Raw genomic sequence first — 14,944 nt, 5'->3', positions numbered from 1 at the left:
ACAGTGTCGGGAATTGCAGCGGGTAAAACCGCAGCGGCCATTATGTCAGAATTACCTCTGTTGATACGATCGCTGTTTTTAACACACATTGGCGTTCATAAAAAAAAAAGATGTACAATTTCCACAAAAGGGTGCGATAAAAAAACTGTAAATAGCCTTCGAATTTAAAATAATTTTCAATCAAGCAATTGCACTCGTCACTGAATCTAGATTTTGAATGCATTCGTCAGAAATATTTTTGGATAAGGTAAAAAATGGTTCCGTGAATAAAGATACGTTAAACAGACTGACTGACCAACAACATCTTATTCTTTCGTATGGCGGGAGAGTTGTTCGGTAACGTATATATGGTCTTGGTGGTGAGTGAGCCAGTGCTTGAACGGCTTTGCGAGTGACCTGGTAAAATCTGAAACCCTGACGGTCAGTGATCGGAGTGGGCAGTGGCGTTACTATGCGGTCCACGGTTTGAGATTGTTAACCACAGTTGCACTGTGAGCCATTCTTAATTCTCCATCAGTCTCGGAAATAGTTGCGTCTATCGTGCGATGTTCTAATGAGGCTCAATGCGGCTTTCACGCAGGGACTCTCGAGGGTCAGTACATCTAAGGGTGGAATCCGAGGAACATTCAGAGGATTGGTGGATCGGTTCGAGGGTTGATCAGGGGGTCCGTCGGTGGCTTTCAGAGGTCTACGTTTGTACTAGTCTCCATATATGTAAAAGGCAAAGTTGTGATTATGTGTGTCTGTTCAAAATGTTTAGCGTACTTCCCGACATGCAACAAACTTGAAATTTGCCATGTGGGTACTTTCCAGACTGTACACCATGCAAACATTATTAAAATAGACTTTTGTGGGGTTTTTTGGGGGGGGAGCAGCTCAATATGCATATTTTTTTGCACGGCAAGTGAGCTGTGACATCAAATCTGTCACGTGACCCGCGCATGTGGAAGCGTAACGCATTGTAGTGTAGTGGTTAGCGCGTCGCGCTACGAACCCGGCGACCCGAGTTCGATTCCCGCTCATGGCCACCATTGGTGACGATTATTTTAACCGCTCCTGGGCCTCCCCTAGGTCTACTCAGCCTCAAACGAGTAACTGGTGTGGTGTGTGAACATCGCCACTGGGGAGACAAAGGCGGCCGGGCGTGGTGCTGTCACCCACCCCCACGTGTGCCGTGCCGGCCTTCATAGGTGCTGCTCGCTAACAGCACTTGCCCCCTACAGTCTCACAGGCTACACGGGGGATCTTTATCCTGTGTGTGTGTGGGGGGGGGGGGCACCGACTGCGTAGCGATTTGCGCGCTGCGCTACGAACCCGGCGACCCGAGTTCGATTCCCGCTCACGGCCACCACCAGCACCGGTGACGATTATTTGAACCGGTCCTGAGCCTCCCCTAGGTCGACTCAGCCTCAAACGAGTAAGTGCTGTGGTGTGTGAACATCGCCACTGGGGAGACAAAGGCGGCCGGGCGTGGTGGATCCAAGTCCCGGGCGAAGCTGGGTAGTACAGCTAGTACTTTATATATGTGTGCGTTACTCTATCGGATTTCTCATTCTGGACGTTGTGCACACTCTAAATTTGCTCACTTCATCCTCACTTGCACAATGCTGCACTTGGGTGTGCAGGTGGGATGTGACTCATTACTGCTGCTGTCTTCTACCGCCTGATGTAAAACAAACTGGTTTACGCAGACTTCATGACAAATTGTACTTTTGACTTTGGAGTGCTGGTGTCACTGTGGGTCACTAAATTCGTGAAGCTTGTCAAAAGTTCAGAGCTGTTATCATTTAGATTGAATTTCGCCAACCTGTTGATTTATCACCAGCATGTTAACAGCTGGGGTGGAACCTTGGCATAGTGGTCGGTGCGCCACGTTACAGATGCTGACCTGAGTTCGATTCCTGGTCCCGCCTTGCATAGGTGGCGAGTGATATCTGATGCTGTCCCGGGTTCCCCTTTCACCAGCTAGTACTGATTCGGTTGGTGGAAGTATTTTCAAACAAATTCCTATAATAACAAGTGTGGGTGGTGATGGCTTCATTCAGAATTGGATTGACAAAGGGTGAGAGACATTAGACGCCTAACAGCTGATTGTATGGTAGCACATCGCAATCTCTCAGAGCTACTTAAGCACTTGACGTAAATGCCACAGCGGCTGACCTTTCAGCTGCAGCCTAACAGCCGGTAATTTCAGCATTACACAGTACAGTACTGCAGCTAATTTTCACACGAACAAAACTGCTCGGAGAACTCGCTTTTCTGGAAAATAACGCCGTTGGATATTGTATTACCCCGAGTGTTTTTGTAGCGATGGCCCATATTATTTCGGGGACGATGGCGGTACAGATGTTTTTCGAACCCGGGTCACTGGGCCGGGAGTGCATTGAACATTTCGCCATGCCATTCCCGTCTCCATATAGGGGTTAGAGCCTAATAGGCCTAATCCCGTCGTCGCCGTCATATCACGTGCCACGATGACAATAAGTCAAGAGGTGTTGCTATCGTCCGGAATCAACGAGGACGCCGCACAGCACCAAGAGCTTCGTCGCAGCGAGCGTCGTAAACCCGGGGTTATCGCTCTTTTAATGAATATTTTTAAACCGAGCGTATCACAACACGCTGGCCGTTGAGAACGGATCTACGTTGACACTCGAACTCTGAGACACGGTGCTGTTAACACCTTTCGTCGTTATGGCTGCAGTTCCATAATAATCGACTTGACAATATCATTTTGTGCTACAGTGTACAAAAAATGTAACTTTAATGGTCCAAGGAGAGGTTATAAGTGTTAAGACATACGGCCGTGGGAGGGGGGGTGGGAGGGAAACGGTTTTACTGTGACTATGAAGGAATGATTGTACGATAGCAAAACTTGGTATGTGTTTGGAATATGTTTTTTGGAACAATTTATCTCTTATTAAATGTATGTATCTGTCACGTATAGGATTTTTCGGTCGTTAATTTACCTTCAGCAATTGTCCGAGGTATGTATTTTCTAGTTGCATCCCTGCAATATATATTGTATAGATCTAGAATATTTATTCCTATGGAAATTATTGAAAACAGATCAAAATATTATATGATACAGAGGCAAATGAGAGCAGTTTGGGGCAGTTTTGGATTCTGAACCTGACAATGAAAAGCAATGTGGCTCCAGAAAAATAGTTTTTAATCTGCACAGTTTTCGTGCTCTGACTTGATCTAGACACGGGAAATGACAAAGGAAATTAAATAAAAGCTGAATAACAAACATGCATGGAGAGGCGAGTGTTTGGGAGATGCTGAGAGCCAGAAAGAGGAGCACATGGATGAGAACACATGCAAAAGTTTGAGATATTAGAACTATGAACAATTGTTATTTTACCAGGTAAGGCCCACTCAGCTATGTAGCTCTTTTTCAGAAGCGACCTGGCCACAAATGATGGCTCAACAAAGTGGCTTATAACGTGGAAAAGAGAGACATGCAAAATCCAAATATGCAGGTGTCAGGGCCGAGATCGAACCCACGACCTCCGTTTACCAGGCGAGGTAGTTAACATCTCGCCACCTTGGCGCCCATTTTATTGACCGTTAAGAAAAGTAAGTGAGCCTGAGCAGGACACGTCGCTCGAAGCGATGATAGCCCGTGGTCGAGACTGACGATGGAGTGGTGGCTGCGAGAGGAAGACGTCCGCTTTGGGAACGCGGCGATGAAATCGACTAGTGTGCACCAGCTGGATGGATTCCCGCACCGTGGGACCACGAGGATTGACGACGGCTCGCGGGAGTCCTGCTTCCAGCAGCGGGTCGGTCGCGGCTGTCGGCGACTGTCACGAACCCGAATGAAATGAACGCGCATGTCCGTTGTAGGCTCAGAGCCAGCGGAGCCTGGACAGCGCCGTGCACCAGCGGCAGAAGAGCGCGGAAGCCCAGAGAGGTCGCGGCAGGGAGGTCGGGCCCGGCTCGGACGCCGAGCCGGCCGGAAACAGTCCCGCGTCCGAGCAGGACTCGGGCATCCTGGACGAGGATGAGGAGGAGGAGGAAGAGGAGCTCGAGGAGGAGGTGGGTGGCCGGTTCGGTACACTTCGCATTTTCTTGTATCTGCCTTTTTATGACAGTGCAACGTCGCGTTTCCGACCGTGTCCGTTGAACTGGCCGTACCCGGTGCACAGTGTAACGGTCATTTTCTATGTTCACAAGTACAAACCTTTTTCTCGTGTGCATTCACTTCGAAAGCACAGTGAAGCATTCTGTCATGTTCAAAGCAGTGTGACTGTCATGACTGTCATTGTCCATAGATGTTCACAAATATGACCTTTTTATATAGCCGCCAATATCTTGGTCACGATTGAGTCGAATATTTGACGTACTTTACAAAACTGACATCCAAACATGGGTAAACCACACACAAACTTAGTTGAGAGGAAAATCCTGGCACGCTGGAGTTTGAGGCTGCAAGAAGCTTCCACCTGAATGTTCCCTGTTTCAGTTGGAATGCACAAGAATGGTTAAAATCTCTAAATGAGCTCAAGCTTCCCGTGAATCGCTTGACTTCTGTGTGGCCACCAACCCCACTGTGAATCTCTTGCTTTTTCCCCACCTCCTTTGAAAACAGACGCTGCTCATTTATTTACCCAGGATAGAGTCACTGAGTCTCAAATAACGTTTAGGAGGGTCATTTTATTCAAATGTTTTGCCAGTGCTTTAAATGAGAATTTGGCATGTGAGAGAACACCGGAGAAACTCCACACGCAATAAGGGGGGCTACACTCGAAGCTGCACACTTATTGAATAATCCTTTGCTGTTCTGCCATATCTTGGCCATCTCAGTGCAAGCCTACAACACATGGTGTGCCCAAGCAGCCTTCCCATCCAAGTAACTCACCAGGCTCAGACATTGCCTAGATTTTGAAATCTGCCACGCACGGGTGTGTTGAGCAATGGGAGGAAAACCTGATCACGCAGAGGAGACCCACACAAATTAATGGGTGCTCACTCATACATGGCATGCATAGAGTGGTTACCCATGTTCTGTTCTACAGCAGTGTTCCTCACTAATTTTCATAGGGGGGCCACTTTAAGACATCGGTATGAGGGCTGCCACACATTTGCAACCATTGGGTTGGACAGCACGATGCGGTGTTTTCACAGGTCGTGTATTGTCAGGGGCCGCACTAGATGCCACTAGGGGCCGCCAGTGGCCCGCAGGCCTTGCAATGAAGAACACTGTCCTACAGTCACGCAATTTGGGGTAGCTTGGTAGTCCAGTGGCCATCATACTCTCCAATGAGCCATTAATTAAAAACAGTAATCCCTCGTTGAACATGATAGATGCATTCCTTAAAAGTGCCGCATTGAGTGACAAACCGCGTTAAGGGAGGAATTACTTTACTGAATCACATTTGGACTTTCAGCCTGCAGTCATTCCATGGCAGGACAAAGAAATGAGATGGGGGCATGCTGCATACTGTATCATTCCACGTACTGTATTGTTGTACCGCTCAGGCACACGGCTCAAGAAGGTAAATTGTCGTCGACTGCTCAGAAACCGCGTTATGATGGTGCGCAATTCCGCATTGTGCGAAAAGTGTTCTCGAATAGAAGAATCGTGTTAAGCTATGACTTACCGTGCATTCCAGTTTGCATCCAATTTATGGTTCATTTTCTATAGCTGCAAGGAATTACCAAAGCCTTTGATCTGCTAAAGTAGATGTAAAATGTCCCGTGGAGCAAGTATTGACTGCCGATTTTAAAGTGACGTATTTCCGTCACGTACATTGGCAAGCAAAAAAAACGGCTTGTTTTTATCTTCATCTTTTAAATAAATTATCATTCTTGATGTCTTCACATATGGGTTAACAAAGTGTTCGTGTTGATTTGTAACATCAATATATTGTGTTCACAAGTATTCACAACTTTATTTGACGCACAAAAAAAAACTAAATTGTGATAAATGTACTCACACGAGTGGCACATGCGAATCATGTGCCACTCAGGTGCCGTCCCAATTCAACGATTTCTCGAACAGCACGCTATATTAACATTTTACTACAACAAAAAACAACATGCATGAAGCCCAGCTGGAGTAGTTTTGTTACCAAACATATACTCTATTGATTTAAACAAGCGCCTAAAAAACTAATCATTCCAACGGCCGCACAAAGCCGATGGTTGTGGCCGCGTGCCAATTTTCTCGTAACCCTATACGTAATATCGCTGCAATTTTCACTCAATAAATTCACTTGTGTGTTGTGCAACAGCGAACGCTACACGGGGTGCAGCCAGATTTTTTTTTTATCAAAGCGTGTAAAGCTCCCACTGCCGTGGCGTATTCGTTTGAAGTGCTTGTAATAGCGGGGGTAAAGAGTTGAGTACTTTAGGCTGATTTCCATGAGGTCACTCCGAGGCCACAGTTGCCACAAAAGAGACCCGGTAATCTCAGCTCTGTCGTGCTGATTCCGCACCGATGACAACTTCTCGGGCCACACGGCGGCCTTGCGTGCGTGGTGCAGGTTCCTAGCGCGAGCTGGGTTGCGCAGAGGTCAGTAATCTGTTCGCATTGTGCAGAAAATTTGCGCTGTCATTGCGGTCGTACACATCGCTTCGGGCAGAGTTTTATGAGATGGCGTAAATTACATTTTTATAAGGCCCCCATGTGGCGAGCGTTTCCTTGCACTTCGAGGCGTCATTCCCGTTCAACTTGATGGCTGCGTACAATGCACAGTAAATAAAAATGTGCTGCCAATGAAAAGGCGTTTTTGTGCGTATTTTCTACTCAAGTGCGATAAATAACAAACAACGCCAGGGCAACTCGTGTTATTCCACTTATTGCCGTGTTAAAAAGATACATGCGTGCATTTGCTGCTGCTGAAATACTGCAAAAGGTCTTTGCGATGGAAAAACGTGGTTTATTTATGAGAACGGTTGAACCATGGCTCTTCACAGCACTAATATTGTGCAGCCTCTTTCAAAAGTGACATTTAAACGTCTGTGTTTATACGCTCTTACATAAAGGATTACTCTTTATACGAATTTAACAAAAAAATCCTTGAATTTATTTTGACCACATTGCTCAAGGTTAAGCAAACGGTCGCGTTTTGGTGTTTCTTGGAACGTGCGGTTATTTAAAGGCGGTGCGTTTATTTTTTTTCTGTCGAACCCCCGGCGGTGCCCTCTGTTGGTTCGTCCGCCGGGTTAAGCAAATGGGTATTTCTTTTTTGTTAGTATTTATGGGGGTTAGTAAGAGGCCGTGTGTACGTTACAGCCGCGTCTGACCTCGGGCTGCACCCCCCTATGTTTATACACTGATGAGGACAGACGTGCTGGAACGGGATGAGAGTTGTCGGCCATATGAAACCTCCTGTCCCGTCCGTGTAATTTTCGAGTTATCTCGTCCATCTCTGACGCGCTTTGCTCCGAGGTCACGTTCAGGTCCATCAGATAAAGCGGTGACTTTCTGGAGTCTGCCTCTCTCTTTTTTTGTTGTTGTTGCTGCTGCTGCTGCTGCTGCCCGTGCTGTTTTGGCCAACTTGGCTCTCGGAGTTTTTTTATTATTGCGTTGCCCGCTGGATATCACGGTGCAACCCCGTTCGCCGCAGACGCGAAACTCGTAAACGGGGCGGTTGAGCCGGGGTGCAAACGTGCTTCGGGGAAAGAAAAAAAAAAGCGCTTTTTTTGGTTTGATGCACCACAAAAACGGCAACAAGTTATTCTCAACGCCTTCTGGATACCGCCACCAACCGTGCATAGGCAGTCGGCCACATCATCCCAGCGCTGGTGGTTTCCACGTCCGGGAAAATCGAGGGCTCCGGAATGCCCGGAGTGTGGGATGTTCTTTGCCGGTTGACTGCTCACGTTTGCAATGGGCACGGAGTTTTGCCTTGCGCAAGGTTTACATAATGTGTAATGATAATAGTCGTACACAGTCTTTTGCCAATTCCACTACTGCATGAAAAGGTCTCTCCACGCCGTGTCAGTTGTACAGCTCGTTCGGCCATATTTCACCACCCTGGTCAGTGTGGCTTGGTGAAGGGGGGGTGTGGGGGGGATAGGTCTGGTTTAAAGGGCACTTGGCACTGGTGATAGTTGTGACCGGGAATCAAGTTCAGGTCGTTGGACTCATAAATATGTTTATTTAAGTAATAAGTTGCCATGTATTGCTTCACCTCCCCGGTGATTTGATACATTTTTATGAGCAGTGGTCACAATTTAATGCAGCAGTCAAATTATTCGTCAAATTTTTACCATCTCCTTGGCGTTGCTTCTTGTTAGTTCCATCTTGACCTTCAGTATCGTTCACTTAAATTGGCTTAACTGTAAAATGTTCACGTAATTTGCATAGGCTGTGCATAACGCATTCTTCATCGCACAATTCAATATTTTTTACCGTGAGCTTAAGATTTTACTTTAATCGATTAGATTACCTCGTTACATGCTTAGCAATCAGTTTATGAGGTATATGTAAAGATGGATCGCATGAAGCGGACAAAATTGTAAGTTCACACTTTGCTCCGGATGGCTTGCTTTGTCCAGAAGATAATATGCTCGGTTTCCTACAGAACCATTCAAGTCAAATAAGCCACAATGGCATCACACTCACAATGCAAAATGTTTTTAGAAATTTACAAAGACAAAAATCCCCTGTATAAGCCTTCAACACGCTCTGTTGGGCCGAGTTCTGTTCGCGAGCACATTGCATGAGCACGTTGATTTGGCCAGAACTACGTCTGGCTGCCTTTGTTTCCCCAGTGCTGTTGGTAACACATCGCATCACATGCTCATTTATGACCGAGTCAACCTAGGCACGTTCCAGAACTGGTTCAAATATCACTCGATTCCCGTGGCCGGCAATCGGACTAAGATCATTGGGTCCGTAGCGCGGTGTGTTAACCTTTCCGCCGCCACCTCTCCGCACGCACGCTCGCTCGCTCGCTCGCTACGCATTATCTATGGCAAAGGCCATGATCGTTATTTCAGGATATTTAGTCTAATAGACCATGAGACAAAGTGTTTCTAGCGAATTGTTTTATTATTATTTAAGTTGCATGCCTTGCCTGCCTGTGTGTTCCGTCGTTCCGACCTCTTATCGCGTTTCACGTAATCGCTCGTACAGATGCGTTCTGGCCGTGCGTTACTAAAAGTAGGCTCCCAGGCCCGCCAGCATCACGCCCCCCCCCCCCGTCCGATTTGGCAGCGTCGTGTTTGTTTTCACTGCTAAGTGGTGCAACGTGCAGAAACGCATACATTGCTTGGGGTTTGTTTGGCTTTCGTTTGAAAATAATGTTCCACTGTCTCCCGTTCGGATCTTGTTTGGCGAAAAAAAAAAACCGTCACAATGTCACGGCGCGCTGCGTTTATGGCTTAAGTTGCGAATATTGAAAGATGGATACGCATTTATTATCTTTAGCGAATATTCTTTTTTTTTCGCAAATATTTTCGGGGGCCTGTGTTATGGTTGGTTATAGTGAGAAGTGATCAAATATTGTCAGTGACGTTTAAAAAAAAAAATTCTTTCTTTTCATAACGTGGCTTTTAATGCAAATATGTTGGCTGGCTGCCCAACATGTCAGTATTGCTGGCATGCCACTGGTATCAAGGTGTGTTTATGCTCAGGTGCAGTAGAGGACACGGTTTTTCTTCACAACTGGCGCGTGCTTAAGAGCTTTGCCAATGTCCCTTACCTGCCACTGTGACAGTAATCCACCGCCATGTGGTGCTGTTAGGGGCAGCGTGAGCAAAGTTGATGCGTGAAAACCGTTCGTGAAGAAAGTTTAACCGCCGTAACATTTTATAGTTTTTGTAGTGGGGTTGTGCCCTTCTTGTACAGCTGAGCTGTTCAGCCGTTTAGACATCCTCTTGAGCCCGCGAACTGTTCGCTGCTGGATGAAGGCCTCCCTAAGGCCTCAACACCTCACATGGGCATATGGTACGACATTCATGATTGTATGTATGGTGAACTTTTTTTGCACCGTACGTAGCCAACCATGCTTATCCATGTTTAAAAAGTTACATTGATCAACTTTCAACCCCATCTGCATCAAAAAGTGGAACAAGTGAAGACATCAGGAGCTCATTGCATAGGGACCCACATGCTGTCTGGAGGACTATCTACCAGTGGATTGTCAAGAGGGCCATACATCTCCATGTACTGCATTCAGAAAATAAAATGCTTCAACGTCCTGTTATCAAACCAACTTTACAGTGCATTATTTCTGATAGTCTAATCCTTATTTACAAATGGGGGTTTTTAATCACTTTAAGACATATCTTCGGAGTGCCGAATAATGTTGTTTACAGATCAATGTCTGTTATTGTGCATTGATTAAAGCACATCATCATATGAGTGTGCGCTTAATTCTCGGGGCACTCTGCCCTCGACAATTGACACCAGCACATGCGGAAAGGTAAGAAGTGTGCCAGCTGTTGGTCTGATTCAGCTACATTCTACAACCTTCCTCTCTCCTAGCTCGCCAAGTCGCAGTGATTATGTAGCTTTCATTGCCGGTAAATCCCGTGCTTTCAATGTCCGTAAGCCCATAGCTATTATCATCTCTGAGGAATGAAGAAAAATATCACTAATTTTCCCTAAAGTATAGAATTATTTGAAACTTACAATTGAAAACTTGAGGCTCACAGCTCACGATGGATTCGTAGCCGAGTGATAGAACGTGCACGAGGCATCAACCGAATGGGAGACGGGCTGAGCCGTCCCTTAGTGTACGGCGAATCGGGGCGACCGCCCCGGGCCCCGTGCTATGGGCGGGCCCACATTTCGACGTCACGGTGTCAGATGTAATATCTCCGGTTTAGCTGGAGGGCGTTGGGGGGCCCCACACGGTGGGATTTGCCCCGGGCCCCGCGCTCTCCCTTTGGACGGCTCTGGAGATGGGCCGAGCGATAAAATGGGGTCACACGAGAATGAGATGGATTGTACTTGCACTGGACTACAAGCTGTTGGCAATTTACAAGGATGCGGCTTCATTTGCCAGTCACATGGTGATGATGATCATAATTAACTTTGCAAATTGGCACCATTTTTCTTTTACTTTTGTACATTTTATTATCGGCATCACGTCTTGAAACAACCCCGAGCAGTGCATCGCCCTGTGTCTAGAAGTTGACGTCTCACATGGAACTAGAAGTTGCCATCACAGAACTACTTCTGAAATCACTCCAATTGAATTATTATTACTCAAATTGTTCACTTGTTTATGCATTTTAAAGAGGGTCTGATGCCTGTTGATTTAAACTATATATTTTTAAAGTTGCTCATCTAGAATAATACAAAATATTTAAACTATAACAATTAATATTATGATTTGAAGCTTTCGTGACTGCAGAAATCCATACTCTTTGGTTCTTTCGGTAAAGTCACGTAGGTATAAAATAAAGACGGACGCTTTTGTTGCGCCCGAAACGTCGTGATTTATTTTATTTTATTCCTACGTGACTTTACCGAAAGAACCAAAGAGTAATTAATATTACGTTTTATTTGGGTGCATTCATTGTTGAGCAGGCTGAGACCATCCACTACTATACTTGAGAACCTGGTTGAATGATTTGTAGCAATTTAGATTTGATGTTTTCGTGACTGCAGGGATCCATACTCTTTGGTTCTTTCGGTAAAGTCACGTAGTAGGTATGATGTGTAGCAGTCACTGCTCTGACCCTTGACCCAACCGGCCACTTCATAAGGATTACATTGCTATTGATATGTTGTGCTTTAAAATGCCACGTAAGTGCTGCCCCTTGGCAATACAATACCAGAAAAATATATTTTAGTAATAACATCCACAGGTGCTATGTTGATTGAACCACTTACTCCTTCACAACAGGTGCAAATGAATTAAGCTTTCTTACAAAGTAGCCATTCATCCGTGTTTTTCTTGCCAACGATTCTTGTTGTCTGCTGTAATGAAATGCCTTGATTCATTCGTTGATGGATTTGCCTGACACTTTGTTTTACATATGGTTACGCAACCAACACTAACAAATGTATAGCCAATATGTCTTTTGCTGTATTTTATTTAATAAGTATTTGGGAGGGACAATGGCCGGTGGTCGAGACTATCGACGGAGTGGCATCCAAAGGAGGGAACGCGCCCGAGAGGACGTCCACCGTGAAAATCGAGCGATGAAATCGTTTCGTGGACACTCGCGAGACGGCTTACGTCGCAGAACTGTCAAAGATGGCGAAAGCTTGGGGGGGGGGGGGGCTTCATCCAGCAGTGGATTGATTGTGGCAGAAGGCAGTGGTGGCGATTGTGTGTATTAGCACGTGGTGCCGGGTCCTCCTGTAACGTGACACCACTAATGCGTTGTTCTCTCTCTCTCTCTTTGACAGGTGCTGAATGCGCAGGACCTTGTTGACTTCTCGCCAGTCTATCGCTGCTTACACATCTACACCGTGCTGGTAGGGACGTTCTCTAAACTCGGCCGCGTCGCGGTGTCTAAATGAACCCTGCCCGATGCCGTGCCGCCGTGATGCCAGATGTGCGTGGCCAAATAAATGGCCCCGCTGAAAGATGTCGAAGCAGCTTCGCTTCACGAAATTCGTCATGTGGCTTGCTTCTTTTTTGTCGAGGGGCTCACTTCTTGTAAAAGTAATTTTACCCGGAATGAGAATATTATGTGGGTGCCACTTAATGTCCAAAAACCTGAAATGACGTCGCCTAACTCGTGTTTCACGAGCAAAGGTCACCTGCGTGCCAATGTCGGCGTCAATAATGTGTGGAGAATTACCTGCAGGTACTCGATTACCCCAATAGGGTACTTATCGGGGACAGCTCATTGCGAGCGAGCCGCACATACTTTGATTGAGCTGCCCTGTCTATTAAAAGATGTCAAAATGAATAAGCAAAATATATATATCGCCGGTTGGATAGCGTGAGCAAAGTAGCTAGAAAAGTGTGGCACGAGGCTTTGCGTACATGTAAGCCCCTCTCTCATTCTAGTGGTCTTGGCTGATTGCAGCCCACGAGGACAGCATATTTTTTCATTTCAATTGGTCCTTTGTGATCAGCGGCAAGATCCCCTCCCTCCCTCCCTACCACCCCACTCCCCTTAGGGTGCACTCAGCCCGAGATGACTGCTTAGTGCCGGCGTGTGGGAGAGGTCGCTGGCCTTGCCACCCTCGTAGGCCGGACCGATCGCGTAACGAGCGCTCGGGATGACGGCGAGAGCGCATTGTGCGCGGGTGATTGTCGTTGGTGTGCAGCTGCGCCCCGTTATGCTTTTCTGCACGATGCCTTTTCTTTTAAATGGGTTATGCGTGATCCTGGTTACCTTATTTACGGAACGTGTTGCAAGCGAGTAAGCGACACGTCATGTCTCGAGAAATGTCGTTGCGAGCATATTTATAGATGAACTTTATATGCGAGCACTTTAAAATTTGTCTACAGATAAGTATTTAAGTGTAGTGAGTTTTTGTGTAAATAAATATGACCTAGATTTGACCCACCTTGTCTGGGAATCCAGTATTACTTCTGTCTGCTAGATTCAACCCTAAATTGCCTTCATATACATACATAACACGTACCGTTTTTGTACATTTAAACGAAGCATAATTTCAACAAAGAAACTATATATTACAATGTCGATTTCTGTTTGCTAATTCACTGTCGGATGAAGGCTTCCTCATGCCGTGTTGGTTTTGGGGGTTGTTTGACCATACTCCCCTACGCTGGTCATTGCGGATTGGTGAAGGGTGTTGGGCCCTCCACCGATTCGGATATCGCTCACCGCTGATGTTAGTCAGGGCCGACAATCTGACTCGGGTCCTCTGGCTCATAGCACAGTGCGCTAACCACTCACCCCTGCCACAAGCGAATGTGGAATTTCCACTGCTGGCTGAATGGGGCTGCCAACAGAGGGTGAGGCCCATCACGGTGCTCATTTTTACAATAAGTCAGAATCAGAATATTTATTTATATTTGAGGAATCCGATGAGCTGTAAAGCTCTTTGTCACAGATGTCCAGTATTTTCACAGATGTCTCGTAAAGTCACTTTGAGTTGGACTCTGCACGGGTGTTGTAGGCTGATGTGGGGCTATGTAGTGGGCAGCTGAGGGCATTGCAGAAACATCCTTTGTTGTATAATACTCGACTTATATCCTTCTGCATCTATGCTGCCTGCCTTCACCATCCTGCCTTCACCATCCTGCACTCACCAGTGTCGTGGTGTATAGTTAAATAACCCCCACGACCCACACAGTGTGAGGAGGCCCTCATCCAGCAGTGGATGGACAACAATGCAGCACAGTTTTGATGAACGTGTAGCGTCCAAATGCTGGGCCCGCGTATCGTCGTGAACTCCGCGTGGCCTTGCCTACAAAAGCGGGGCACCAAGGAGCGCAGGCGTCGGCCGGCAGTCGGTCCGCATGCACAGTCGCATCGACGCGCTTGCGCGGCCTCATCGTTGCGGGGGAAAGATGAATCGTCTCAGGGCGTTCGGCAAACATGCGCGGGTGACCTCGCGTGATCCGCCTGTCTCCGATATCCCGATGCTGCCCGGGTGAGGGAAGGTGCTCAAGGGGGGGAACGTTCACAAGCGCTCGCCAGGGGATATTACTGTCCGTCGCCGCGGCGGGACGGGCAGTAATGCTGTCAGGCCAAACGTGACACGGCCGTGCCGCCGGGGAGATGTTTGTCATAACTCGGCGTGGGTGCGGACCGGGTCGTGACCGATAATGTTCCAGCTGCAGCGCGGGGGATCGCTGCACGTATGTATTATCGTTGGCTGGGGGCATTGCACGGAGATGGGAGCTTGGGGGTGTTTGGAAGACAAGGGCATTCAGGGGAATTGGTTGGAGTGGTGGGGGGGGGGCGGGTGTGAGGAGGGGGGTTGGAGGGGGTTGGGGGAGCGGCGCTGTAGGGGTGACCTGGGAAGAAAATAGGAATGCAATGAAGGTATGCCAGCAAAGTTCAGCAAAGTTTTCTGAGCGAAAGGTGAAGTCATGTGAAGTTC

General features: G+C 47.1%; 1 protein-coding gene across 1 annotated transcript in view; it reads left to right on the top strand.

Annotated features, from left to right (window-relative positions):
* LOC116941262 (exocyst complex component 6B-like) overlaps positions 1 to 14,944 on the top strand; it is a 148,900-nt gene that overhangs the window by 27,762 nt on the left and 106,194 nt on the right. The window contains exons 7-8 of the mRNA XM_032952125.2: positions 3,850 to 4,041; positions 12,323 to 12,391. Coding sequence (XP_032808016.1) covers positions 3,850 to 4,041; positions 12,323 to 12,391 — 261 coding nt within the window. The remainder of the gene's footprint in view (positions 1 to 3,849; positions 4,042 to 12,322; positions 12,392 to 14,944) is intronic.

The sequence above is a fragment of the Petromyzon marinus genome, chromosome 11 (assembly GCF_048934315.1).
Source record: "Petromyzon marinus isolate PM22_M1 ecotype Great Lakes invasive population chromosome 11, UKy_Petmar_22M1.pri1.0, whole genome shotgun sequence".
Taxonomy (NCBI): domain Eukaryota; kingdom Metazoa; phylum Chordata; class Hyperoartia; order Petromyzontiformes; family Petromyzontidae; genus Petromyzon; species Petromyzon marinus.
Note: the sequence above shows the minus strand (reverse complement) of the source record. Positions and strands in the feature narration are given on the sequence as shown.